A 27,675-nucleotide genomic window follows, 5' to 3' on the forward strand; every position below is an offset into this window, starting at 1 on the left:
AATTAGATGGTATGCATGGGCTAATGTCCTGTGGGTTGGTTCTTGGGAGTGATTGTGGTCCACTTATAGGTCAGCATGCACCTGGACAGATGGGCTACACCAGGAATTGAGGCCAGCCAGGATTGGCAGTATACAGCTGTTGGGCTGTCTGTATTCTGTAATTGCCAGCTGTGATCTTATTATTCTGACCTCCACACCATTATTGTATATCTTAAGCTTATTTCATTAATGCAGTCTTGGAAGCTCTCTAAATTCAACCAGGTAACACCGTATAACTATGGCAAAAAGCTTTGCATCACCTAGAATTTTAGGATTGAGATATTTTATTTAAAATCATGTAATCAAAGAAACTAGAAAATTATATTGCAAAAATCTACCGGAAGTCATAATAGTAGTATAGTATTTTGAAATGTCACATTTTTCAATTTTTGTCAGTATATGAAAAACTACAAAGCAGTATGTAATTCAATATGTTAACATAACATTATTCAGCAGGTTTCATTCGACTTTAGAAAGCAAAATTAGTTAATTCTACAACATACCTGTCAACATTGTAAATTGAAATCTTATGCCTCGCTTTCACTGCGGACTGGGGCTGGTGCTGGCCGGCCCTGACTGGCCCAGGCCAACAGAAACGCATTTCTTTGTTTTTTCCTAACGTGGCAAAATTCAGAAGTTATTGTACTGCATCATAAAAACCGCGTCCAGCCAGGGCTGTTGTGGCCAGCAGTGGAAACACCACTTTTATGGCCATAACCAGCAATGGCCGGCAGTGGAAACAAGGCATAAGTGGCCTGAATTGAAGTGAATACCCTCATAAGACAAAGGCATACAGCTATTCCACTGTATTATTTGGTGGAATAATAGACTGTGACACGCTGCTCCTTCTAATTGCTTTTTAAAAAGGAAACATATCAAACAGAAAAACAACTGTGAGATGCTTCACAATCCAATTCTCTCTGGTCCCTGTGGTTTTTATTGTATTGTAGTTGTAGGTGGCTGATTTGGCAGCAGCCAATACTTTGTAAACAGGCCACTGTAGTTAATTTTGCAGGACAGCAAAGCATACACAATTGGTGTTGTTACTTTCATCACCCAACAAACCTAAATGCTGAGTGCACACTGACCTTGTCATCAAAGGACGAGCTATGGCACCTACTGTATAGCAAGAAAAGAAAACTCTATTCAATAAGTCCATCATAAAATAATAAATTAAAAAGACAAAATACACAACAACCTGGTATTGCAACGGTATTCATTACACTACACATATGTGGCAGATCAATAATACCACTGTCAGGAACATTTCATTGTCAACTATCTTCTATTTCAAATGAATACACTACTGCTGTATATACAGTAAACACATATTATCAATCTGAATTTCTAAAGCAATGTTGATGCTGAAATTGTAATAGAAACACCTTTCACTATTTGTTGTCTTTTCTGCAGAATACTTTGCAATGTGTGAGTCTGGGAACATGTCTACAACAGATTTGCTGAACTGTCACAACATGTAATATGTAACTGTCCTGATCTCTGTTTTTCCTTTGGCAACGAAATCTATTATTGAAGCGCCATGTTTTTCTGAACGTCACTGCCTTTTTGGTGTTTTTGTGATCTCTAGTGCTTACTACAAACATCATCATTCTTGCTCCCATGTCCCACCGTTAAAATCAGTCTTGGATAGTTTACAGAAAGTATGCCTTTCCAACGTTGTTTAGGATTATGTGTAATGTGCAAGGGACATTAAAAGGGCAGGGCACTTTTCAAGCATCGCACCCTACCCCCTCCCCGTGCATGTCACTGTGAGAATATTTTTTTGTCCAAGAAGCTTGAAATTTGCATTGCTATTTTTGGATTCTTTTTTTACCGGGCAGGCACGCGAAATCTTTGTAGATGGTCAAGTATGTGAGCTTGCCTCCTCATGCATGCCTACTCTGGCATGCTCCTGTCTCTTCTTCCTCAGCAACATACACAGAATTCGGCCCTTCCTCAACAACTACTCCACACAACTCCTAGTTCATGACCTGGTACTGTCCCACCTTGACTACTGCAACTCCCTCCTGGCCGGCCTTTCTTTGTCTGCTACCCGTCCACTCCAGCTCATCCAAAACTCTGCTGCTCGTCTTGTCTTTTCCCTTCCTCATTTCCCCCATGCTACACTGCTCCTCCAATCTCTGCACTGGCTCCCTATCACTGCTCACATCTAATTCAAAACTCTTGTACTCGCCTATTGCTGTCATGACCTTACCTGCTCCCATCTATCTCCATCATTTCTCCCTACACCCCCGCTCACCCCCTCTGCTCCTCCGCCTCTGGCAGACTAGCTGTACCCTCGCTCCGCTCCCCCACCTCCAGAGCCCTCTCCTTCTCCACCCTTGCCCCTCAGTGGTGGAACGACCTACCCATGGATATCAGGACTGCTCAGTCCCTGACACCTTCCAGCACCTCAAGACACACCTGTGCAGACAGCATCTGTAAACACCACAACTCTCGACCATACTGGATTATATGGCACCCAATTGTACCAATACTTGCATCAGCTTGTACTTCCACTGAACTGCTCCATACCTTGTCACATTCAGCTACTGCTCCTAACTATAATTACTTACCATATCATGTATTTGATTTTACTCAACTATTTACTCTAAGTCTTAACTGCTCTTAGTCGAACTCGCTCTACTTATAATTTACTGTATTCTTTATCTTGCTCTTACTTGAATTTGATCTTATTGTTCTTTCATAACTGCTCTTACTTGTATTATGATATTCTGTTATGTGATATTTAATGTGATAACTTGTAATGTGATATTTTATAATGCAATACTTTGTACTGTGATACTTTGTAACAATTGTAAGTCGCCCTGGATAAGGGTGTCTGCTAATAAATAAATAATAATAATAATGCTTGCCACAGGGCTCCCCTGGGTCCTAAACCCTGCTAGGTACACATGGGGATTGCAGTAACCACTGCACAGACCATACATTACATTTGAAGAATTTATGTTTTGCTGACATAAAGGGGTTTAACAGTAGTTTTGAGCAAAATACGGGAGGAAATCTGACCAAAAACCATGAGAATCCCGGCAAATAAGGGAGAGTTGACAGATGTGCTATAGGGTGATGCTAAACTTTTGACCATAGTTGTACACTTGAATAACAATCCATATGTGCTAATCTGCAATACAGTATGTAAGATGTTTTGTTTACCTTTTACCAGATGAAAATGGCCAACAAGTGCTGTTCTCCTAATGACCAGGTAAGGATATTTCTCTATCCATTACAGACATTTATAAAAACATTATATTTCCCATTTTCCATGTCATGCTTTTATTGTTTTGTAAGACTTCTATGACATTCAGTTTAGTTATGGAGGCTCCTTAGAAGAGGCAAGGGAGCCAGTGCCTCAAAATTTCAAAGTGTAAAAAACAATATATACAGTTGTAATTTTATATCCCACTGGAAATTTATAATTTCTATACATTTCTTGAAAACAAAGAATTTTAGGAAAAATCTTTTATTGCAAAAGTTTTACTTTTGAGGATGAGGAAAACAAGTAACAAGAAATAGATGTCAACAATTATTTATTTCAGCAATTTTCTTTGTAAAACTCCAAAAATGCTAATTCAGAAGTATTCATACCCTTTGATGATATGATAGTATTGTCTACAAGGTGCTAGAAATTTCAATATGATAATGCAGAACCTAATTCTTGGAGAGCATGAAAGGGTTAGGCATAGGATGATTGCTGTCATTACCAATAAGCAATATGGGAAAAAGTAAAATGCTATCTGAAGACCTTAGGCAGAAAATTATTTATTGTCATAAAGCTGGAGAAGGATACGAGAAGATTTCCAAGAATTTGAGTATCTCAATTTCAACTATTGTTTCTATTGTCAAGAAGTACAAGACTCATGGTACTGTCACAGCGCCCCCTCAGTCTGGAAGAAAGAAGGTTCTTTCACCAAGAACAATTAGAAGAATTGTGAATTAGATTAATAACAATCCAAGATGGACTGCCAAAGATATTCAAAGTGAATTAGCTGCAAGTGGGACTGTTTTTTCCATTTCAACCACAGGTTGAGTATTGCATGGTGAAGGTCTCAGTGGTTGCAGGCCAAGGAAAAAGCCACTTTTAGGAAAACGTCACAAGGACAATCGCTTAAAGTTTGCAAAACGGCATTTGAATGATGGAGATGAGTTCTGGTCAAAGGTTTTCTGGAGTGATGAAACAAAAATCAAGCTATTTGGTCATGCTGATAGTTGTTACATTTGGAGAAAGTCTGGTGTGGCGTACAACGAAAACAACACCATACCTATTGTAAAGCATGGTGGTGATAATATCCTTCTATGGGGCTGTTTTTCCTCTAATGGCACAGGACATTTAGTTCCTATACATGGTAAAATGGATTCCATAGCATACCAAAAGATATTGGCCAATCATCTGAAACCCTCCGCTTCAAAACTTGGTTTAAAGCGCAACTGGACATTCCAACACGACAACGATCCAAAGCACACATCAAAATCTACTTCAGAATGGTTAAAGAAGAATAAAATCAAGGTTCTAGAATGTCCTAGTGAAAGTCCCGATCTAAATCCAATTGAGAGTCTTTGGTATGAGATGAAGAAGGCTGTGCGCAAGAGAAGTCCTTGGAATTTGAATGAACTGAAACAATTTTGCGAATGGTCAAAAATAACTAAAGAATCATGCCAAAAGCACATTGACAGATAACCTAATTGTTTAAAACAGGTTTATTCTGGTAAAGGCACTGTAAAGTGGAGTGCAGGATGCGCCCTATGGCCTGGAGGTCACCTATTCGAGTCCAGGCTATTCTATTGCCGACCATAGATGGGAGCTCCCAGGGGGCGGCGCACAATTGGCTGAACGCCACCCGGGGGGGGGGGGGGGGGGGGGGGCTTAGGTCAGCCAGGTTGTTCTCGGCTCACTGCGCATCAGCGACCCATGTAGTCTAGCCGGGCACCTGTGGGCTTGTCTTTAAGCTGCCCAGAGCTGCGTTGTCCTCCAACACTGTAGCTCTGAGGTGGCTGCACGGTGAGTTGGCAGTGTGAAAAAACTGTAGGCTGACACACGCTTCGGAGGACAGCGTGTGCTCATCATGAGGCGCGGGGGTGGTAGCGTTGAGCTGAGCCTAAAGATAATAGGATATGCCAAATTGGAAGAAAATAATAAAAAATAATTGCCGATTACTAATTTAAAAAAAAAGAGGTTATTATTGTTAAAGGTGCCTCAACTATATATTAATTTAATGTTCCTCATCAGGGTATGAATACTTTTGAATTAGCATTTTTGGGGTTTTGCAAAATAAATGCTGAAATAAATAATTGTAGACATCTATTTCTTGTAACTTTTTTTTTTCCTCACCCAGAAAAGCAAAACTTTTGCTCCAAAAGATTTTTCCTATAATTTGTTTCTGGGTATATATATATATATATATATATATATATATATATATATATATATATATATATATATATATATATATATATATATGGAAATAATTCACTTTATTTGAAACATATATAAACCCGATATTCTCAGCAAAAAAAAATTGTTCTGGACCTTTTGTTTTATTTTTTTGAGGATTGATTTTCATTTTTTGAAGGTTTTCTTCTGCAGGTTATTCATATGGGGTGGGCCAGTGAAAGACTTCAAGGGACGGACTCTTCACAGCTGTACAATTTCAAGTTTCTGGCACTAAAGGGATCATCTTTGTACATTTTCAGCAACCCCCCGGTAAGCCTTTGTTGTTGTGTATTTACTGTTAACAGTGTACGGAAATATTAACAAATGCTTTCATTTTTTGTAACCAGGATTATCAATTTTAAGTTTAAATGCACAGAAGTTGCTGTACTGTTCTACTAGATTAAAATTCCATTAACATAAAAATCTTACTAAATTCCAAAACATCTCACAACTTTTACATTAACATTAGGTCAATACAGCACACCATATTCTATATGCTTAACATAAGGTTAAAGGCATATTCCCTAATCCATACCACTGCACCTTGTATGTAATTTCATTCCTATTATGTTTCCTTATCCTTTCAAACAGGTCAATGTCAGTCACTCGATTCCTCATCGGGTGTTCTCCTGCCTGAATTACATGTTCACTTTTATATTTAACATGAGCATCGTTCATCTTCTACCATTCTTCTTTCATTTTTAAGTCTTAGTTCTATAAATACCTTGTGTAAGACGGGGCCATTTTCCAATTGAAAACCAAAAAATTATGTTTGAAAGGGGTTATCTATTTTTATCACAACTGCCACTTGTGTGTCCTATACACCCTCAACATATACTGTATGTACTGTTCTGTTACATCTAAAAATATATTCCTGCATATAGAAATAACATATTGGGTTACATTTTCAAAGATTTTTATTCAAAATCGTCATTAGCCTTATTTATTTATTTTTTTTACAAAAAGAAGAATGTGCACAATAAAGTAACCAAGCCAAACATTTAAAAAGAAACTATGGAGCTGTAATATCACAGTTATCTTAAGTAATGTATTCTTCATGGTGTTTAGAAACACTATGTGTGTCTGTTTCAGTCTTAAAACTTTATCCCTGCATCCTCAAAAGGGCTCTCTGTCTCTACGTTCAACTGTAACCATTAACCTTTCCCTGTAACACTGCCCTACATATATATTGCAGGGGGTAGGATAATGTACTAGCTGAATTTAGAGAAAATACATGTTTGAGAGCCCTTTTGAGATAACAGGGGTGCTTTAAACTCCTTAAAAAAAGTAATTAGGATATTTGTTTAATATAAGTAGAAATTGTTACTGTGGTTGATGTGTTTAACTGAATCTGAGTAGAAGAATGTGTATAATTCAGGACACAATAATTCTTTATGACTTAGCCACTTGATTTTTGTAGATCAACAGTCGCCATCAACTAGGTCTCCAGATGCACATGGTCAACATACTAATATGTACGTTGCTGCACAGCAGTGGCATTTTATTAGACAGTAGGGATATCTAACACTGATAAATCATAATGCAGTTACTGTAGGTAGAGTCTTGCAGAACATGGGAAATAGGAGTGTGGAAATGGGGAGATGTTGCCTAATTTTTAGGTTTGATATAAACAGTATTGAGGGATCTTATGGTATTCCTGTTACACTGTTATATTTGTGAAAATATTTCCATATTGTTATAACAAACTGAAAATATACCACGGTATGTAACAAGGGAAGCGGTTTAGCTTCAGGATGAGGTTATAGGCTACCTGACAGGTGATTGGTTTTTTTTTCTGTTTAAGAAAAGTATGTAGTACAACAATGCAAAAAAATACAAATAAATTATGAGATCATCTGGTCACATAGTTAAACAAGTGAACAGTTATGGTGTTCAAATGTACAGCAGGCCCCTGCTGTGTCCAATATGAAATTACATTTAACCAGACAGTAGAGGCTGACAGACTAACAGCAAAAACTTGTACCTGTTTCAAATGCAAAACTTTTACTTTTAAGTGAAAAATGCAGCACATTTTTCACTTGAGCAAAACATAATAATGTAGGCTATCTGCAGCCATTAGCATGCACTGACAGCATCATCATAGCATCTGCACTGTGCCTTGTGAAAAATAGTCATGATATGCTTACGTTTAATGGATTGCTTTGAAATTGAATAGAGACCAATGTTGTATGTAACTTTGTTTTAATCCAAATTGAAGCACGTTCTGCTTTTTGACAGCGGTCATGATCAATTTACTTATACCGCAATAGGAATGAAGGTGGTATAGGTTCCATCTTGAATCATTGGATCTACTATTGTGAGAATGGTGAAAATGGAAGATAGGACTGGTATTATATGGTTATGATCTAGAGGGCAAAGATTTCCATAAATCCTTGTGTGTCACTTAGTTAACCTGTGTGGTGCTGACTTGTGAGAAACAGGGCATGAAGGACATACTGCAGATACATATATGTGTGAGTTATTTAAAGACGCGTACAAATGCTTTGAAAAAGTGGCTTCAACCATCACAGTTTCCATTCGTACTCACTTTGTTAAAAAATAATAGTTTGTGATTTGTTACTATGATGAAAATGATTACAACATCACTCTGTTATATTTAAGAAAATAACATTTTGAGAGGTTGAGTTTGTGTGGATTTGTTAAGAAGGAAATGCAACACTTACAAGTTTAAGACATAAAATAATGGAATAACAAAGGAATGCATAGAAAAATATTTCTTAACCAGAACAGAGGACACATGCTTGTTATATAGACTATCAAGCATGGATGCATGCTTTACTCCTCCCACCGGAAAAGAGGCACACCTCTGGTTCAAAGACATACATTTATTTAATAATGCCCCAGGTGGTGCTTTCATCCAACAGATCTCTACCAGTTCTAAGAAAGAACTAATAGACACAATCAAATAAAATAAAATCTCTATGATTTGGACCTTTATAGCACTCATAATGCATTATGGATTTAAGAACTAAGGGACCAGGCATCAGAAAATGAAGAGTTAGAAAATGAATTATAAATGAGAATACCCACCAAGTGAAAAAGTAAAGACCTGGTGTGCTCCACAAGGTCAGAAACACTACTGACTTTGTACCTGGTGCAACTCAATTAGGAGCACAGTTCCACTATCCCACCTACCTGTTTTTCAGTCCAGTCAAAGCCAGACTGGTCGCAGTTTAGTGTGGTATGACTTTTGTATTTCTTGCATATGTACAAAAAAACAGATTTTCTTTGTACTAAGAGTAGTCTTAATTTTTTAATGCCAACAGTGCTAATTCATGTCCATATATATGCTAATACTTATAAACTATTTTGGTATGCCCTATTACTGTTTTCTATGCCCTAATATTTGTAGAAACTAATACAGTACTAGATATAAATGTGGTATTGTCATGCAAATCATGTAGTAAAACACATGTTGACATTTGGGATTGTAAGGGGTTTTCAATAATGCTTTAATAATTGGAAATAGACAGAATGTGTTCATCTGGTATATACTGTACAGTTTATACTGTAGGTGAGTACCCAGAGAGATCCTGTTAACATACATGACATTTCATTATTTGTTTATACATTGAGCGATTTCTATTTGATTTTTTCAGGTCAGTACATTAGACTGGGTACAAGCGGAAACAATCTATAACCTCTGTGAGGTTCTCTTTAAGGTTCACAAGGTAGGTTCCTGCTACTAATCAATATTGCAATTTAATAACTTACTTTAGGGGGAAATGGGTTGTTTATAGCCCATGTTTTAGCCCAAATGCAATGGGATTTTAAATGACATTTTGATTAAAACAGCAATATTCGATCCTCCAGCCAGTGGCAACAGTGGACAGCATTGGCAGTTTAACAATGCAATCCATGGTCTTTTCGCAATAATAATTTTGTGATGAGGACGTGCTTGGTTGCATTTGAGGACAAGCTTTGATCAAGCAAGGGGACTTATGTAATGGGTTCCCCCTAGCAGCTGACGTACTAACAGCTAGCTCTTTAGTTGAATGGTAGGACATGTACAGCCCCCGCTTCTCTATTTAGTTCAATGAGCTGACTTTGCTTTGAGGATATTTCCGCAATGAAGAGAAAGCTGCAAGCAAATCTGGAAAAACTGACATTCCCTTTTAGCAAATTATAGCCCTTGCGATTGCTGTTGCTGTCATCTTGATATAGGAAAAGTTGCTCTTTATTGCCATTGCACCATTCGTTAATGCAGAATTTACAAATATATACATTCAATTAACAAGTGTTGCATATGTGATTGCATCGTTTCGTTATATTCATTAACTGTGATTTTGAACGTGGTAAGAGATGTGGCATTTATATTTAGGAAAACAGTTTTGTTTGTTAGAAAGATTGTCATTTTTAGATCAGCACTAAAGTTCATGAAGCCGCACAATGCAGAACCATATCCATATTATCCTATATAGAACACTGTTTTAAGTTTATTTGTATTTGTTTGTGTGTATTTGTACTATTTTGATGTTCTTGTTACCAAGGGATTTTAAAAAGAGCTGCCTCATGCCACTAAATACCAAAGCCGAATACAAACGTTTTCCTCAATATTCTAGGAGTAATACAGTTTGCTCAGAATTCAGCTGGTCTGGTAGCCTTCAGGTTTCAGTATCCCAGAGGTGTGCATTATAGGTATTTACAATACACTAATAACGCTCTCTCGCTCGCTCTCTCGCTCGCTCGCTCGCTCGCTCGCTCTCTCGCTCTCTCTCTCTCTCTCTCTCTCTCTCTCTCTCTCTCTCTCTCTCTATATATATATATATATATATATCCTACTTACACTGAGGTGTTCTTCAGTTCAGGTATCTCGTACACAAAGGCAAAAATGTTTTTTTTTTTATCTACCTCTTAAAAAATGTAAAGCATGTAAAAAAATAAAAGTATTAGTAACTTTTTTATTTTTTAATTAGTATTTAAATACACATTTGTGTATGTGTGTTTCAGTATCTAAGTTACTGTTGTCCTAAAATGTATCATGTGTCATTCAAACTGAAGACTAGTTGCTATTGGTGTGGTTAACAGCAAACAAAATTTATTTGTTTTATTAAATGTAAATAGATAGAATGAATGTACAGGACAGCGAGGAAGCAGACTTAGGCCCTGTCCACAATACATAACCGATCTCGAGAACCGCACTCAAAAACATTTTAATTAATCCGGCACAAAGTGTCCACATTAAACTACTGTTTCATGTTTAGCTTGGGCTTAATGCGTACACACACTATTAAAATAGTTTGGTTACAATTCCTAGCAGGGCAATGAACAGTGGAAATGTGTACAATACTATCCCACCATGCACTATGTTTTATTTTAAATGTGTTATGCCCCATATTAACAGAGGTCCATATTGATAAAAATAAATAAAAGTATTTTGGAAAAAGTAAATGCGAACACACATGTAGGGCTTTAAATTTTCTGGTTTTATTTTTAGTCAGGTGATGTTCTTTTAAACAAATTGAGCTGATTCTGTTTCATCATTACACTCAGAAAAAGCTGTTAATTACAAAACAATCTTTGCTTTTACCTTCATATCTTGCCTGAGCCTAATTGTGGTCCCCTTAATTTTATTTCAGAGCTGACAAATGACATGAATTGTTCATCCCTGATCCTACTTTTAACTTGCATTTCATTTTTGCAGTTGTTTAATTTAACACTGTGCTTTTGTAATTTCCCCCATTAGTTTAACAGAGAGATATACTGACAGATTTTTTTAAGCATAAAAATGAATACCTAGTGCGGAGTGTACACTGACAGCAAGTTCTTCTGGCGCCTGTTCTGAGTATTTAGCCAAACATATCAAAAAGCATTCTGGGATATTGGAGGATACACAAAAAATGTAGTTCGGTATTACAGCGTCCACACTTTTGACAAACCGCACTAACTGATGCGAGCTAATTTAGAACTGGACTGGAGACTACCCCCTGAGGTGGTCTCGAGTCCAGTTCTCAAGTACGGTATTAAATGCTGTGTAGTGTGGATGCTAACCATGTTTAGCACTTTTAAGCCGGTTTAAAGGCATAGTGTGGACAGGGCCTTAGTCCACATTGACAGACAATATCCTAAGGGTGCATACTAGAATGATGATTTTCTTTCATCAAGCAGAAAAAAGACAAATTACATAAATGAATACTGTATTTACATATTTTCTGGTGGATTGATTTGGAACAGAGATTAAACATAGTTTGAACGATAACATTCAAGGTCCTTTACCATAGATTAGGGACCTCATACTGAGCAATCAGGTTAAAATAAATCTCCAATCCATTTTCTTATTCCACAGAATGCCTTCTCAGTTTGTTGGCTTGTTTAAACTTTCACAGTATGACTAAAGATTAGGTATAAATCACGTCTCTCCATTACAGATTTTTAGGATATCAAAGTGACACTGTACAGGCAGAATGGCAGAGGCCTGGCAGCTTCATACGTTTTAGTACTGCTCTGAAAAATTCTGACAAACAAAAACATTTTTCTTAAATAATATAAAGCCCATACTTCATACCTATGTAGGTGAAATAATGTATTCCTAACCATGTATTTTTTTTAAGAGAATCATGTTTGGGGTTTGAAACATACACAAATTCCTAAAGATCCCACACAGCAAATGATTATGTGCATATTCAAACTTGAAGTATGATGTGTATATTTAAAAAAAAAAATCCTATAAATCTATATTTTTCTGAACAGCCCTAAAGTTAGTGAAGGCACGTGCCACATCATAGTTAGCATACCTACAATATGTGTTGTTCATTTTAATTAAAAAAGAAATATATAAAATTAGAATGTTTTTGTAAGAAAAAAAAGGATATTCTCTCTTTCTCACTTGCTCCTTCTCCTTCACCACTTGCTATTTAATGTTCCCTTTACGTAATGGGATCTGCTGCGCCTGCATTTCAAATAAACCTCCCCTCTGTGCCATCTTCAAAATTGTTCAAAGCTAACTAGTAAAGGAGGCTTACCCCCACAAAAGTTATGCCGCCAATCACATTACCAAAATCACATTACACTGTTTGCGCTGAGTTTTGTCATCATTAAATTGAAAATAACGTATTTACAAGGTAACTTATCTTTAAGTTACACAAACTAATTTGACTCTAAGACCTTGCATGGCCTAAAACCACTGACAAAATGTGCATTTAACACAGTAGTGACACATGTTCTCCTTAACACTCTTAAGCCCCTTTCACACTGGCACTCCTACCTGGGTTCTGGCTACCTGGGTCACAATCCCACATAGTGTGAAACCCTGTACCTGGGTTGACTCGGGTTCCAGGATGTGGGTCGACACGCTTTGACCCTAGTTGAGCTGGACAAAATGCATGACAGCCGTTCGTAAGCCGATGAAATAACAAACATCCACGTCTGCGTGAAGGTTTCACTTCTGCAAGGAAAGTTTCTGTTTATTCTGTTTAGCTATATTTTTGTTGCTTGAGACACACCATGAGCCAGATTGCAGCAGGGATGAACAAACATGTGCTCTAATCAACATTTGGGCGGACAGTTCAATCCAGAGAAGCTTGGATGGAAACGTCCGTAACAAGCTGCTCCCGGGGCATCGATACGCATATTGTTTATGTGTGTCACCCAAGTCAACTTTGCTTTATCATAAGCAGTGTGAAATCGCATAGCTGACCCGCTTTACACAGGGTCCTGCTCCGGGTAGGTTCCGACCCGGGTAGAGCATGAGCGTGTGAAAGAGGCTCTATAGTATCTGAATCCCTTTAGTTCCCTTCCTGTTTGCTCATCCTTTTATTCTGGCAAGGTTAATCTCAATGACAAGCCTTACAGCACAGTTTACATTAGATGTTATATTATTAGAGAAATAGGAACAAAACAAATGGTGGTATACTGTACCATCCTAGCAACCAAATACCTTGACTAAATCATGACGCTCAAAAATGGTGCCATCAACTTTTTAAATTTTTCCACAGAGAAATGATTGTATAACAATGATGATGAAAAATGTACTTCTTGATCAATCAAAGATTCAAAAGAAAGGCTTAATCCCTGCAGCATTTTGTGTACTACATATAATTCTCTGTTGAATTGTGACAGGAATCTTTAACTGGCTTAGTTTCTTCCAAATATAGAAATACTTGGTTTTGAGATACCCAAAGTGTTATAATTTACAAAGGAATATAAATTTAACTGTACCAATAGTGGCTTTAAACAGGTTTTACAGGATAACAAGGATATACAATTTGTTGAGGGGACTGTAGTACACTTGTCATCTGTTGTTATGCTGAAAAAGATTACATTCTATCCATCCTAAAACATCACTTTTTTTCTAAGAAACCAAACATTATATGCATCCAAATTAGAGGGACACAACAGGTGACAAAGGGGAGCCAGTGTACATTTGTATATTTTCATACAAACAGCTTGTAAATCATGTATCTCTTTTATATTTTTTATATTCTTTTTATGGTATGTATATTCATGTTCAACTGCATAACAGTGTTTACATTAATATTAATATTCTCAATGACCAGTGGGAATGTTTGAAATGTAGTACATATTTTGAAATGGAGTGTGGATTTCTGAAAATCCTATAACGAGAATCAACTTTATTGACTTCTGAAGTAACTACGAGATGAAATTGGAGAGGAGTCGTGGGGTCCATATTCTTCTTGTAACATTCTTTTTCTTCCATTCTAAATCTTTGCATCAACTGGATATGCCCAACAACTTTTTCATGCATGCCATGTCCAAATGTAAAGACATTTCCTTCTCTATGCCAGAACACAGGAACCTACCAAGTGCCAGTGCCACATTAAATATGATTGTAATAGTGTTCTGTGGACACAGGACTTGCAATATGGCTATTAATTAGTTTGAAAAATATCAATTAACTTAGATTTATGGATGGCATGTAGTACTGTTTACAAATGTACACAAGATAAATTATGATTGTTATTGCACATGTTAATCTCATTTAAACTGGTGAAGCTGAAGAAAATCTGGATAAAGATCAAAAACAGTTGTAAGACATTTACTTAGGTCTCACCTCCTTACATACCCTAAATATAACCTCTTGTGACCATATCTTTATATTGTTTCAACCATATTTTTCACCAACATCTTTCAAACTTGTCAGTTTACATAGCAGAAACTTATGAACATATCCTAAGAGCTCCATTGCCTATACATTTTATAGCTGCAAGAGCATGTCTTTCAGCTCCAGATAGAAGATTGCTGGCTACAAGCAAACTTATATCTAGGCCTTCACCAGGATTGGGAGCTCCGCGACCATCGGCCGTATTGCTTCAGTGTCATGGCTGGACAAGGCAAGAGCCACTACCTTAGTGTGGAACTGGGAAGCGATTTGGCAGAGTGGGAGAAATCTTTCCAAAGAGCAATTTTTATGGAAGTACAGAGGACAGGGGTAAGTAAATGAAATGGGAAGTATGTATGCGTGTTTTTTTATGGTATAAATATATTTTGGTTGTTATTAAACCACAGTTGAACCTGGTTTTATTGTTTGGGGTTGCGGCTGTGAGCCAGGTTGAATAATAATTGGACATTCCAATATTGGGAGAAAATCTGAATTAATGAAATATAATTGTTAAAATAAATAAATAAATAAATAAATAAATACAAACATTACAGCAGGCTTACTTTAAACTATGGGTGGCCCTAGTACTTAGATCGGATCTCTTACAATTGGTGCAATTTTGAATAATATACAAATAAAAATCCCTAGGATAAGGGACTAGTACTTCACAGATAGCTTGTACAATGAAGAATTAAAAAGTAGATTAGGTCTTCACAATCTAAATCCTTGTTAAATAAAGATTAGAAAATTAATCAATCAGGTGGTCCTTATCACTGGTAAAGGTCCTTGAATGTTATCTTTCAAACGATGTTTAATCACGTTCAATCTATTTAAATTTAATCGAGAATAGTGTTTGCTGTCAGCAGCAATCCAGTATCCTTAATAGTAACTAGTCTCCGGTTTGAATGACGAGAAATATTTTTAATTACTAAAACATTTTTTTTTTTTTCACCAATTAATTTTCTGACCTAACAGTAACTTAAACCCTGTAATTTACACAAATCCATGAACCAGCACTTAAATCCTAATTTTAAAAAAAAAGTTTGCTGTACTTTTATTATTTTACATGTTTTAGGTACCTGAACTAAAGAACAGCTCCATGTAAGTAGAAGATTTTTTTATTTTATTTTTGGTATTGAGGTATTATTTATGCTATTGGAAATACCCATGACTTGTCATAGTCCACCGCTAGGATAATGAAGCCTCAAGGCTACCAGACCACAGATGGAATTCTGAGCAAACCGCATTACTCATGGAATATTGAGGAAAACATTTGTATTCATTTGCAACAAAAACTAGTGCTGCATAAAATCACAAAAAAAGAAAAGCAGTAAAACCTATTTTTTAATAGCAATAGAACCCTCGTATGGGGGCTTTACTGTCTGGTAAGGCCCTTCTCATTATGTTAAATGCCCTCACCATTTAGCAGCACATGGCAGGCCTTACTAGACGGTAAAGCCCTCTTCTTCGGGGTCTATTGCTTAATTAAAAATCAAATGTGAGTAATGGGTCCTCTTCACAGCCCATGTTTTACAAATTTACAACATAGTTGCCTCACCCATCAGCGATGGAAGATTGGAGTATACATGGCACTTTACTGGATGCAGTCAAGTAAATGCTTTAAAATTTAGATAAAGAACAGAAGCTTCATGTGTCAAGGTATCAAACGCCTCTGCAGTATTTATAGTGCCTAGTCAGAACAAGAGCCTGTTAACTCTTCTACATAACAATCATGTTATCATTACACCGTGTAACAATGTTTTTTTTTTTTTTTTTTGTTCCTGGGTAGTAAGTGTTATTTCCTAATTGCTTATGCCTCAGAAGTATAGAAAATGGCTATTATTCCCCACAAACTTTGCTTTTGTGACCAGGACAGTGATATTTTGAAATTTACCTATTTCCAATGAGAAAACGGGCGAATTTGTGTCTTTTCGTTCACATAAAGTCAGAAATAAACAACCTATAAATCCAAATTAACATGTATTTATACTAAAGTAATACAAAAATGACTACAAAAGATTTAGAAGTGAGTAGTTTTTCGAGATTTACGATTATACTGTAAATCACTTTCACGAATCAGCCCCCAAATGTAGTCTCCCATCATGTTCTCGTTATACTGTCCTTGGTAGTGGCGTTCAAAGTCCAGTATATCCTGGTGGAAGCGCTCGCCTTGCTCCTTCGAGTACGCTCCCATGTTCTCCTTGAATTTATCAAGATGAGCATCAAGGATATGGACTTTGAGGGACATCCTACAGCCCATTGTGCCATAGTTCTTCACCAGAGTCTCAACCAGCTCCACATAGTTTTCGGCCTTGTGATTGCCCAGGAAGCCCCGAACCACTGCGACAAAGCTGTTCCAAGCCGCTTTCTCCTTACTAGTGGGCTTCTTGGGGAATTCATTGCACTCCAGGATCTTCTTTATCTGTGGTCCGACGAAGACACCGGCTTTGACCTTTGTCTCAGACAGCTTAGGGAAGAAGTCTTGAAGGTACTTGAAGGCTGCCGACTCCTTATCTAGAGCTCTGACAAATTGTTTCATAAGGCCCAATTTGATGTGCAGTGGTGGCATCAGCACCTTCCGGGGGTCCCAGCCGTACTCATCATACTTCAAGGTGTCCAGCAAGGTCTTGATGCTGTTGTAATCCTCTTTGCACCGAGTGAGCCAGGGGAAGAGACGGGTACTTGTTACCATTATGGAGCAGCACGACTTTGAGGCTCCTGGATGAGCTGTCAGTGAAGGACAGTATAACGAGAACATGATGGGAGACTACATTTGGGGGCTGATTCGTGAAAGTGATTTACAGTATAATCGTAAATCTCGAAAAACTACTCACTTCTAAATCTTTTGTAGTCATTTTTGTATTACTTTAGTATAAATACATGTTAATTTGGATTCATATGTTGTTTTTTTCTGACTTTATGTGAACAAAAAGACACAAATTCCGTTTTCTCATTGGAAATAGGTAAATTTCAAAATATCACTGTCCTGGTCACAAAAGCAAAGTTTGTGGGGAATAATAGCCATTTTCTATACTTATGAGGCATAAGCAATTAGGAAATAACACTTACTACCCAGGAACAAAAATGGTGTTACATAGTGTTATCTGTATTTCTATTGTTTCTAATTGATATTGTATATGAGTACTTTGCATCTTGTTAAGTAGTATAAGCACAGCAATGTACAGTAGGTGGCCCTTGTCAAGCTTTTTAAAATGTGTTTTAGTGTATTGTAATTAATAAAGGTTTTGAGAATATATTATGTAGAGTAGACATTTTAATGGTTGCAAGAGCTGCCTTCTCAGGATCTGCCCACTTATACAGTTGCCACTTATTTAAGATGTATACCGTTAATTTTAGTTTTGCGGCATTGTTTGACAGTACAGTAGCTCAGAATGTACAACTGAATGTTAGGATTTTTGAGATAAAACTCTGCTAGCCACAACTGCAAAAAAAACATGTAAATACATAAGCTGTACACATGCAGCAAAAAAAGAAAGACAAAGTTAATAGCCTCTTAAATTTGTCACAGTTGATTGCAAAGGCAAAATAATCATTTTTAAAAGGGCGAAATTAGGTTTTTGGTCCTAGGAGAGAGACAAAAATCGTTTGCATTTGATCACAAAATGTAAAATTTGGTTTCACAGATTCAATAAAATCAAAGTTTACCTTTCAAATACATGCATTAGTAATAGATGACATTTTGTGTGCCTGATTCCTGAACAGTGTTAAAACAAACTTACAAACCATGAGAAATATCAAAAGAGGAGATTACAATTATGGTTGGTTTAAATATTTCACAAGAGATAATTATTTGATGCTTTTATGTAATTGATTCTTACAATGCTGGGCAATGTTCAATGGTTAACCCTATACGCATTTATCACAGTATAATTGTACATTCATTTTGCAGTTTCTCATGCTTTTCCTAATTTATACAATAACTTTACTGTATTTATCATGGTTAACAATTTGTTCTATGTTATTCCATAGTTCCTATTGGTTTACCGTGCTTGCCTGGGCCTTTCTATGCCTTTTTCCAACCATAGTTTACTGTAGTACTCTTTTATATTCCAAGACTTTAACTCAATATATTTCCAAGACTTGAAGGAAGTATATTTCACCTAGCGATTTACAGGTAAAGGATGGAAAAAATGGAAACAATTCTGCTGCCGCTGACACCAGCTGTAGGCCTCTTGAACCAGCTGTGCCTTCAGAAAATGAAAATAGTAGGAAAAATTCAGAGGCCAGTAGTATTACAAAACATAAACAAATGAAAGAAGCCAGAAGGGCTCTGATCAAGCTTTTGTCATCCGTACTATATCTTGGCTGCCAGGAGCTAACAATACAAGGGCACAGCGATGAATAGTCAAATTTCAAATTTACACACACTGATTGCACACACTGATTGAAGAAATCCACGAAGCAGGTTATTTTCCCATAATTATAGAAGAAACTGCTGATACACCGGTTAGAGAGCAGGTGTCGGTATGTTTTCATGTTGTTAAGAATGATCTTGACATAGAAGATATATCTTTTGACTTTTACAACATGTCAGACACCACATTGCAGGCACTTTATACTCGTCTAGAAGATATACTCCTTAGATTCGACTTTCCAACATCTATTCTACTCTCTTGCACCACAAACCCAGTTTACTACTTGACCACCTTGACACTCTTCCGGTTGTCCCTCCTGCCCTCTCCTCCTTGTCTCCCCTCTTCATTATTATTATTATTATTATTATTATTATTATTATTGATAATAATAATAATAATAATAATAATAATAATAATAATAATAATAATAATAATAATATTTATTTATTTGGGCTTTTTGCTTATCAGGAAAAAATGCATTTGCCATTTGGGGCCATGTTTTTTCTTTATTTCTTTCTTTAGTTTTTTTCAGAATGTGTTTATTATGGAAGGTTGTTGTAGTTATGTTATACTATCTCAAGTGGACAGATTTTGGTATGGCAGCATAGGCTTGCAATCTGCAATCTACATTTATATAAAAACTCTTTCGGAGTTATTTCAGATGCCTGTACTTTATGCTAAGTGTATATAACATTTCAAAACCTTCATTTTTAAATGAGCCTGGAGTCCGCAAACTTTATTTATTTATTTATTTTTTAATGCATCAGCTGCCAGAGGTTTGTCAATGCACAGAGGTTTGTCAATCCACATACCGTTTGAAAGCGAGGACTGATTACTGGATGTATTTACATATTTATACCTGGTACTATATCTTCCTCTTTTTAATGTTAGTCAATGTATTTTTAGTGGCTTTTGACTTTCAAATTAACTCTGCTTGTCTTGCAACAATTAAGAACTGTTAACCAATTAAAACGAAGAACGCGTTTTATGAACTGTAAAGATGCCAATCTAAGAACAAAAGCAGCACTTATTTCATGGATGACTTGGAGGATTTATTTTTGTAGATAGTCTTTGAAAGTGTGTATAATAGACAATTTAGCGCAACAAAGCATTTATGTATTTCGCGCTAGCGAACAAATCCTTACCTGGTTAACTTAAAGCACTGGTTTTGATAAACACTTATCAGCAAAAAAAACTTTCCACAGGTCCATCATCGGGCACCCCGCCCTGCCCCCGGGAAAGCCTGCGCCTATGATACAGACTATAAATCGCACTGTTTCGTGAGGGAGGATGTTTCTGAATATGATTTACAAGCATTTGCAGTGAATTTCAATCAAAGCTTTGTAGAACCAAAACTCTGAAAACTATAAACAACCACCAACTAGAAAAGTTTTGTAATGGTTTTGGTAATATGATTATTTATTTAGTCAAGTTTTAATCAATGTCATTACAGTGGTTTTGTTTATTTGAAAGAAGGACAATATGCTTAAGACTTAAGCAATACATTATGAATCCAGTTTTTTGTTAGATGCAATCCTTTTGGAGGTACAGAATATGGGAAATGTTGTTGTATGTTGTAAGTTTGTTAGTACCACCTCATCTTTTTTTCTAGTCCAAGACCTACATGTGTAGCAGCCAAGGAAAGATACTCTGCTTTATTATTGACTTTGGGACAGGCTTTACCTGCTTTGAAAATATCTCCAAGGTGAGTATGAGGTGTTCTTTGATACTGCAGTAACTGTATTGCATTCCATTACCAACACATTAATACATCAATAACACTAACTTAAAAGTATGTCTTTCACTAACTGCTTTGAAAATAGTTGAAAAAAATGAAGTTAATTAAGGAAGATTTCACTTCCAAATGTAATAATGTAAATCAGGGGTGGCCAAAGTTGGCCCTTCCACTCCTGGTCTTTGTTCCAGCCCTGTTCTAAATGGTTTACTTTAACTAATTAAACCTCCATCTCGACCCTAAAGGAGTTCATTATCTCATTTTACCTGTTAAACCTGGAGTGGAAGAGCTCTCCAGGACTATGATACACTGCCTGGCCACTTTATTGGGATCTGTCTAACCAATTGAATTTGGCATTGCCTTGGTGTGGGGTATGTTCTTCTGGTATACCCTGGGTTCCTGGATTACTCTGGAAGGATAGACAAATGCTGTAGTTTACTAAGGTATAATTCTGGGTCAAGTCTATCCAATAATTCTGCACTTGTATCCAATAGCTATACCTGATAAGGCACAGATTTAATTTGACAGAATTGTGTACAAATGCTTTAATGAGCATGACAAACGTGTTATATGGCCACCACAATCCACAGATGTCAATCGATTTGAGCATTTTTGGATGAAATTGAACTGCACATTTGTTATCACGATTATGATCTTTTGCCTACCTTTCATGAAATAGTAATAACTGAATAGATATCCCTCAAGACACCTTCCAGCATCTTGTGGAGGCTATGCCGCATCGTGTCAAGGCTGTGATCGGGGTGAACGGTGGCCCAACATGGTTTTACATACATGTTCTAATAAACTGTCCAGGAAGTGTACAGTACGTGTTCAATCTTCTTCTTGTCCAGCTTAAGCATTTATTGGAAAAGAAGTGAAAACAAAAGATAAGTTTGACAATAAACTGTGTAAAATAACTTGCTGTTTGTTTTTCAAAGCAAAGATATTAAGCCCTAGTTCTTTCTAAATGCTGCCTTAAGCATTCAGTTAATTGTAATACCAGTGTCTTGAACTGTTACTTCCCAGAATGTTCTTTGGAAGTACAAGTTTTCACAACTGAAAGGATCCTCTGATGATGGAAAGACACGGGTGAAACTTCTTTTCCAGAATTCCGATACCAAACAGATTGAGATGAAGGTAAATTAGATCATCAGAATCCCACTTGGTTAAATTAAACCTTGCACTTAAAGGTTACCTCATTCATAATCCACAGCAAGAAGAAATAATTGGCCCACTCACTGATTTCTGTTAACACATGTCAAGGGTGCAGAAATCAAAGTTGAAATTTAAATAATTTAAAATTCCAAGACCTTTTGAACATCGAGCGATTCTCAAAGCTGTTTTTTTTTTTTTTTTAAATAAAAGTTTATTTATATATTTTTTTTTCTGGAAGAAGGGATAGGATTAAGATAAATGTTTTAGGTAAAATTGTGAGGTTTAAGGTTATGATTAGATTAATGTATAGATCCTCCTGGAATTGTGTTTGGACCTATTGACAATGTTAATCACAGCATGGCTGTCTATATTCAACAGAGGAAAAATGTGAAACCCTTTACATCACTTAGCAGTTCACTTGGTAAGATATTCCAGGAGAATCCTTAGGAAAATTATTGCATATTTCAGAGTGTGTGTTTGTGCCCCTGGGTTTGAACAAATTGGAAACCTACATCATATACAGAGTGGATTCATTGTTTATAAAGAAGGATTCCAGCAAAGGAATAAGACACTTCTGTCTGCTAGCTGTCCATGGGCTAATATGAAGTGGCGGTCAAAATTAATTACTACGCCAGTTCTAACTGTAGTGAATTGCCGTTTGCTATATAGTTTTAGGGATTGAAATAATAATTGATAAAAGTAAAATTGAATTGTTTTTATTCCTGGTTTAATTCCTTGATGAATGGTCCATGTTTAAGTTAGGACAGATGTCACTCTGTGTGATGAAGTGTCTCAGGGAATGGCTGGTGATAAGTGCTCTGTAAAGGTGAGAATATGTCTCTTATTGGGAATCAAAACTTTTTTTAAACAATTAGAAATATGATACTTTTGCTTTCTTTTTTTCAGGAATTGGAATTTGCTGACCTCACTGCAGTTCTACACTGTATACACTCTTTTATAGCAGCAAAAGTGGCTGCTGTGGATCCAGTGTTCATTGACAGTCAAAGTGTTGCAAGAAAATACATGTACAGCAGCTAAACCACACACTTTACATTCTGGTATTCTAAGAGAGAATTCTTTTATGCATATTACAGATATTTTTGTATGAAACTTGTGAAGTTACAAAAGAGTATAAATCGTCACTTTTGACTTGTATTGATTACTAATAAGTACCGGTATGTTGTAGTTTTGCTTGCACTTTATTGATATCGGTGTTCGTGGAGAAATATGTGAATGTCACTGCAGTTGTTGAACAAATTAATTTCCAACATTCTCACACATATTAATTAAGGTTCTATAGTAGCATATGTAATGGAAATGATCATGCAAGACAGCACAATACTCTCATCTGTGAAAAGTGAGATAAGAAGATCAGATTAGCAAGCTTTATAGTTTTTTTTTATTATTGATAAAGCCCTGTTCAAAGCTCAAGAAGCTATTTTTTTTTTTTTTGGGGGGGGGGGAGGGCGCAGCATGTTCTTTATTAACTATTAGCTACACTGCAGAGTTAAGCTGACATTTTTGTAATACAACATACAAGGCTGTTTCCTTTTAGATATTTAGAAATGCAGTTGGATTTCCTCGATATGACTCATCTTCAACTCATGACAGTTAACCTAGTACTGCTTTGCTATTTAAAACTGAAACACACCTCAATGTATTGTCTGAAAAAAATAACTGCCACTTTGCTTTGTTAATCAGTTATTTATCCCCCATGGCAACCAAGTGGTATGGCTGGTTGCCCTGGCACTTTGCACATTCTGGTTTCCTGTTATGTGACTGAAGACACACTATTCAACCAAGTAGTATTGGTTTCTATAAATTGCAAAAAGAAAATTTTTTAGATGATACATCAATTTTACGTACAATTGGTTCAGGTGTGGGCAACTGGGTGATATTGATTATAATGTAGAGTGCATTATTGGTCCACTGCCCAGGAGTTCAAATCAGAGCCCAGCCATATAATTAGCCGGTGATTAACATCAGACCTGTGCCTTTCACCTTGAATGGCCAGGCCATCTGGTCATTACAGTGCTTTCCTCTGGGACAACTGCAGCATACAGAAGTCCTGTACCAGTAGCACATGACATTTATATTTTAAAATACTACGTTTTTGCTTGATCACTAAGACACCAAAAAGGTTGTTTAAAAAACAACCAAATGCTACCTGCACACAAAATTTAACAAGTAAAATAGTCATGCAGTAACAGGTTAAAACTACAGTATTGCTCGATTGAGATGTATTCACTTGTACAACTTCTGTACACAATTCACAGTATATTGCATCATATTACCTATACCTGTAAAATACTCACAAAATTAAAATACCTGATTAGACTGCTAAAATTCAGTATCCGTAAACAAATGTCATCCCATCATTTAGTTGGCTGGTAGAAACCTTTTAGAACGATTTAATCACGTGGGGCTTAAAAAACATCCAAATACCATACATAACCATTAAGTATAAACAAAGAGTGTAAGAATACATACCAATCAATATAACAGTCCCCATGAAATGTAGTCCAGCATTACTACAGTACTTGTTTGTACTACATTTTAGCAATTACAGCTTTGGCCAAAGTTTTACATCACTTGATAGAATTAACTCATTGTGCTTCATAAATTCGAATGAAACCTGCTGAATAATATTACGTTAACATAGTGAATTAAATACCGCTTTGCAGTTTTCCATCTTTAACAAAAAACTGACAATTGAAAAATGTGCCATTTCAAAATCTAACATGAAATACTGTACTACTATTATGACTTCCAGTAGACTTTTACAGTATCATTTTGTAATTTCTTTGATTACATGATGTTAAATAAAAGGCCTATATAATGTTCATATAGTTTTATTTTTTAAATGGTGTCCCAATGCTACAATTCTAGGGGATGCAAAACTATTTTTTGGACATGGCTGCATATCACAAAGTTCCTGGACCTGAAATACGTATATACAGTTATTGCTGAAAGGGGGAAAGAAAGAAAATGTACATTGTCAGAGCAGAAGGAAGCAAGTTTTCTTCCAGGACAACCTTGTACTTGGCTTGATTCATGCCAAAGCTGCCCTATTCCAGCCTTGCTGAAGCACCCCCAGATCATCACCGATCCTCCACCACATTTCACAGTGGGTGCGAGACACTGTGGCTTGTAGGCCTCTCCAGGTCTCCGTCTAACCATTAGACGACCAGGTGTTGGGCAAAGCTGAAAATTGGACTCATCTGGGGGTGCTTCAGCAAGGATGGAATCGGGCAGATTTGTCTTTGTGAAGGACGCATGAATCAAGCCAAGTACAAGGTTGTCCTGGAAGAAAACTTGCTTCCTTCTGCTCTGACAATGTTCTCCAACTCTGAGGATTGGTTTTTCCAGCAGGACAATGCTCCATGCCACACAGCCAGGTCAATCAAGGTGTGGATGGAGGACTGCCAGATCAAGACCCTGTCATGGCCAGCCCAATCTCCAGACCTGAACCCCATTGAAAACCTCTGGAATGTGATCAAGAGGAAGATGGATGGTCACAAGCCATCAAACAAAGCCGAACTGCTTGAATTTTTGCGCCAGGAGTGGCATAAAGTCACCCAACAACAATGTGAAAGACTGGTGGAGAGCATGCCAAGACGCATGAAAGCTGTGCTTGAAAATCAGGGTTATTCCACCAAATATTGATTTCTGAACTCTTCCTAAGTTAAAACATTAGTATTGTGTTGTTTAAAAATGAAAATGAACTTATTTTCTTTGCATTATTCGAGGTCTGACAACACTGCATCTTTTTTGTTATTTTGACCAGTTGTCATTTTCTGCAAATAAATGCTCTAAATGACAATATTTTTATTTGGAATTTGGGAGAAATGTTGTCAGTAGTTTATAGAATAAAACAAAAATGTTCATTTTACCCAAACACATACCTATAAATAGTAAAACCAGAGAAACTGATAATTTTGCAGTGGTCTCTTAATTTTTTCCAGAGCTGTATATATATATATATATATATATATATATATATATATATATATATATATAGTGCACCAGCTGGAACAGGCTTAGATAAATAACCAGACCACATATCTCACAGATATCAGAGGACTAAGAAAGCAATACAATCTTTTTGAAAGTTTTTTTTTCCAAAGTTTTTGTTTTTGTTTCCAAAAGCTCCCTAGCTTGTATGGCCTCTTCCTGACTGGACCAGATTACCCAATACACTTAAATACTGGATGTGATTTACCTTTCTAAAAATACCACTCATTTTCCATAAATTCTCCATTCACTAAGGAGCAAAAAAAAAAAAGTGTTTAAGAAAGCAATGAGCAATAATTGTAATCATGGTGTTTTTCAGGTAGCAGGAGCAAGGGCCCTACCATTCCTCCCCATCACCACCTCTCCTAGAAAAAGGGGGACACCTGGCCAATCCAATCTGTCTCTTCGTAAACATTGTGAACAGTAGTTTGAAGTTCCTACAATGTTTTCAAAATTTAAAACATGATTGTGCCAAACATGATTTGTCATTACTTACGCACAATGTATACTGTCCCTCTTCTATAAAAATAAGTAAAGCCTATAATGGTTAGAATAGTTAATCACTTGTACCATTACACATGGTTGGACAACTTAAAGGAGGTTCAGTTTTATTTGTAGCAATATGTATTACCTGGTCGTTCAGGTAATGCTTTTTCATACATACTCCTGTTGTTATAAATGGGAAAGAAGTGTTTTTTAAAAGATTGTTGTTAATATCTTACGAGCTCACTATTGTTATTGTGTTATACCCATTGGTGTATAAATGGACAATGTTATACTGTTAAAAACAGTTTGAATATGTATTTTATTTATTTTTTCTAATAACTATACTATATATTTAGCTCTACTACTCCTCATCATACATTCATGTTTAAATCAAATTAAGAAACCTTTGTAAAGACGGAAAGATAAATCATTTTGTATTGATGTGTGAAATGACTTGATTTAAATATGCTACACAATTAAGAATTGTACTTTTGAATATTTAAAGAACCCCTCAAGAATAGTGCTGCTTTTGTACACTGTTTTGGGAATAAAGCATTTTCTTTAAGAATTGGGTGTCTGGTTTCCAAATATTTGCATTTAATAACATGAGTGTGATTTATGGAGGGTTCCTTTTCATGAAGTCTGTGCTGTAATATAACATTTATGATATCATCTGAAATATTTATATGATAACCCATTTATAAATTGCAGTTTTGTTGATTTAATTCCCTTTGTGATGTACTGATATTGTACATGCAAATCAAAAAAAAAATGTTAAATTGTACATATGCTTTGTATTATTCAGTATGCACATTTTAGTAAACACATAGCATGTAGAACATCTTAATTTACCCTATTCAGACCCCGATTTACGTTTTTATTTTGAGAAGTGTTTTACTCCACCAGTACAGATGTGCTCTGAAGGGACAATTAACCATGACTGTTTCACTCCATTAACTGTAGCCTGTGTAATTTTCACAGATATGCAGGATTGATTAAAAATTACACAGAAGTGGATTAATCAAAAAAAAAGATTAAAAAAAGTACTTTATGTGATGTTTCCCTAGACAGTAAAGTGGTAGAGTGGGTTTTTAAGAGTAAGTAACGGGGTTCTGAAAAATAGAGACTTTAAAGTCTGGTTCAAAGTTATTTTTAAAATGTCCGCTCTAGTGCATTGATAGTGTAAGGATTATTGCCCACATTGTCAAACAGATAACACAGCAATAACAATCCATGATGTGGCACACAGTGATTTAGAGGACAGATCTCAAACCCCAGTGCACAAGAGCAAACATTTTGAAAATAGCTTTGAAGCTGACTTTAAAGTTGTAAGTGTAAAAAG

General features: G+C 36.2%; 1 protein-coding gene across 1 annotated transcript in view; it reads left to right on the forward strand.

The window, feature by feature from the left end:
• LOC117410877 (gamma-2-syntrophin) overlaps nucleotides 1-23,290 on the forward strand; it is a 67,758-nt gene extending 44,468 nt beyond the window's left edge. Inside the window, exons 12-18 of the mRNA XM_059025946.1 lie at nucleotides 3,224-3,262; nucleotides 5,642-5,758; nucleotides 9,109-9,180; nucleotides 14,691-14,897; nucleotides 20,556-20,648; nucleotides 21,705-21,815; nucleotides 22,740-23,290. Coding sequence (XP_058881929.1) covers nucleotides 3,224-3,262; nucleotides 5,642-5,758; nucleotides 9,109-9,180; nucleotides 14,691-14,897; nucleotides 20,556-20,648; nucleotides 21,705-21,815; nucleotides 22,740-22,871 — 771 coding nt within the window. The 3' untranslated portion in view covers nucleotides 22,872-23,290. The remainder of the gene's footprint in view (nucleotides 1-3,223; nucleotides 3,263-5,641; nucleotides 5,759-9,108; nucleotides 9,181-14,690; nucleotides 14,898-20,555; nucleotides 20,649-21,704; nucleotides 21,816-22,739) is intronic.
• Nucleotides 23,291-27,675: the final 4,385 nt, after the last annotated feature.

This window comes from Acipenser ruthenus, chromosome 6 (genome assembly GCF_902713425.1).
Source record: "Acipenser ruthenus chromosome 6, fAciRut3.2 maternal haplotype, whole genome shotgun sequence".
Lineage (NCBI taxonomy): Eukaryota > Metazoa > Chordata > Actinopteri > Acipenseriformes > Acipenseridae > Acipenser > Acipenser ruthenus.